General features: G+C 33.1%; 1 protein-coding gene across 1 annotated transcript; it reads right to left on the reverse strand.

The window, feature by feature from the left end:
- LOC135267661 (uncharacterized) lies at positions 1 to 1,655 on the reverse strand. Its single transcript, XM_064359678.1, has one exon. It carries the CDS (start codon positions 631 to 633, stop codon positions 382 to 384), a length of 252 nt encoding a protein of 83 aa, XP_064215748.1. The 5' UTR covers positions 634 to 1,655; the 3' UTR covers positions 1 to 381.
- Between the last annotated feature and the right edge of the window lie 1,324 nt (positions 1,656 to 2,979).

Below are 2,979 nucleotides of genomic sequence, written 5' to 3' on the forward strand. Positions count from 1 at the left end.
TACATCATCAGTCAGATTTATTTTCAATAAATTCAAGTTATAATAAACTTTAGATATACAGAGATCCCTGATAAGATATATGTACAATAATTTCTCTTTATACAATTGTGGTCCTACAATTAAATATCAATAATAAAGTTTTATACAAATATACAAATACGCATTATCATAAAAACTTATCCAATAGTTCGGAACTCATGATACGAAGAAAACTCAGCAACTGTATACCAGTAGTAATTGCACGGGAACCATTTAAAACATTAAATAATTAAATAAAATATTCACAGTCAAAATGCAAAACCGGGCCTTAAATATCCAAACGTGTAGTTCTTTGTCAATTGTCCCGGCCGCCTCTATGTACAAGACACAACTCAACGATCACTAATAGGCGGTGGCGGCGCCACTGTGGTGCAGATTCCCGAAGTGCCCCAGGCCGCCCAGCGGGTCGGGCGTGACCGGGGGCGGCGGCTGGCACGCCACGTACCACTCGCTCAGCGTGTTGGGGGGCACCTGCGGGCCGGAGACCTGCGGGCTGGCCGCCACCGAGATGCTGCCCGCCGAGGAGGAGTTGGACTCCTCGCCGTCGCTGTCGTAGTGCGGGGGCGAGCGCCCGGAGCAGCCGTGCACCTTCATGTGCTTGCGGAGCGACGAGGGGTGGGTGTAGGACTTGTCGCAGCCGGAGACGCGGCAGTTGTAGGGCTTGTCGGAGGTGTGGACGTGCGAGTGCTTTTTCCGGTCCGAGGAGTTGGCGAAGCGTCGGTCGCACCCTTCGTACTCGCATTTGAACGGCTTCTCGCCTGGAACAATTCGGGCCGTATTTTACAAAATGCGATGAAACGAGCTGCAGGTTTTATATGCACTTATGTAAATATGAATTGTTGTTATGGCCTCGTAAATGACCGGCTTTGTGCATAAGCAGGAAACATAGACGGGCTTATGAGGAAAGCGCACATAAGTTGTACCAATTTCCATATGAGAGAGAGATGAAGGCAGCTGGATGGGATTATTTGACAGCACTACAGCGGTTAAAAAACACTATGTGCTCGAAATTAAAACTAAACCATCCTGTAATATATTTTCTCAAAAAAAAAGTATCTGTTTTTTTTTGCCAATTTGCTCAATTTACCTTTAAAAGCTTCCTTACAATGCCTAAAGAATTCATCAAGAGCAATTACAGGTTTGTAGATTTAAAAAAAATAATTCCAAAACCAAGTCTTATTAGTTTTACGTCAAAAAAAAGACGAATTCCACAGTTATTTTAAACATTTAAATAGAAATTTAAGCAATTATTGCTGTTTTTTATATTTCATAACTGCCTTTCTAACCGCTTGAAGAATATTTATAACTTGTCCGAAAATTGTCCAAAAATGCTCTTGAAAGTGTCTGCTGCTTAAATCGTTTTATTATATGAAATAATTTTTGGATGATATATGTGTTTTTTGTTTATCCTTGTTCCTATTGTCCTTATTTTTTTACTTAACGTGTGAGAAATGTGAACGTATAACTGTATACAATGTAAACATTAAAAAATTACTATTTTAATTCTTGTACTGAATATTCTTGAACCGAATATCCGACAAAAAAGAAACCGGAAGTCCCTTCTATTTTCTACTTTCCAAACAGTATAATAAAAAAAATATTATTATCCCAGAATTTATATTTGTAGATATCGAAAAAATCTTTAATTCAACCAAAAATAGGTAAAATTGATATCACTCAATATTTTGAAAACTAATACATAATTTGAAAATTCTCCTCCTTGTGAAGGATAACAGTTTAAAAAAAAAAAGATGATTTCTTAAATTCAAGAGTTTGAAAAATTAAACAAAAATCGGAAGAATTTTAAGGGCCATTAGAAACAAATAAAAAATGTATGAAACTCCATAGTAAACACTACCTACTTATTTTTAAAACTTAAAAAATAATCTTAAAAAAAACAATAAAGAAACTGAAGACATTATAAATCGATAATAAACTTTAAACACTCGTAATAAATGAAGAAATTAAAAGTTATAATTTTGCAAATTTTCTAATCTACACCCAAATTAGGGTCTTACCTAATACATTTTTGGTTTTCCCAAAATGTTTTTTCAATACGAGTTGAGATTTTGTATTTTCAAGAAAGTCATCTATCGGGTGTGTAACGATTTTTTAGATTTTTTTCAGCAAGCAAAGCTTATTAAATAAACCTTTGACTGTAAACGTAATTTACAGCATTAAATAATAATAGAATTTATTTCCAACAGACTTCTAGTCTATAGTGGACCGTACAATAAATATAATAAATGAACGAGTAGTTTCTACAAAATTGACAAAATTTGAAACAATCAAACAAAACATTTTAAATTATGAAGAAAAATATTCTAGTAGTTTGATCTTTACAGTTTTAGTTTGGAATAATGTAATATTGTAATATTATTAATTTAAAACATTTAAAAAGTGGAGAATTCAGATGATGAGAGGTATTAGGAGTGGAAAAATAAATTGTAAGAAGATTTCGGTTGTTAGCTCTAGGTTCTACTCTTAGTTCAAGTTTTTTTTTATGTTTTCTAAAAATACTTTGAAAACACAATTACGTTAAGCAATTCTCCTCATTTTTGCACAAAACAAAACAAAACGAGGTCTTTGTATAAAAATGGTAAATCGACCAGTATAGGTTCTGAATTTTGACTAGCCTCAAAATATTACATAAAATATTATCTAAATTTTCTCGCTTAACCTGCTTGTTCTGTATTTTTCAAACAATTTTTAATGTTCCAACCCTATTTTTAATTTTTCATACAACTTCAGGTAGCTACTGTTATTGCTTTTCTATTTTTTATCTATGTATATCTTTTATCTTTTTTTTAGAACTTCTGTTGTACATAGGTATAGTGATCAATTTTCAAATGGTGATTTTTTATTTTGGTTCTTTATTATTTTTTTCATTTTTTTTTAATACGATTTAATTTTTTTAGGTGCGCATTTTAATTTTCTTTA

This window comes from Tribolium castaneum, unplaced genomic scaffold (assembly GCF_031307605.1).
Source record: "Tribolium castaneum strain GA2 unplaced genomic scaffold, icTriCast1.1 ptg000069l, whole genome shotgun sequence".
In the NCBI taxonomy this organism is placed as follows: Eukaryota; Metazoa; Arthropoda; class Insecta; order Coleoptera; family Tenebrionidae; genus Tribolium; species Tribolium castaneum.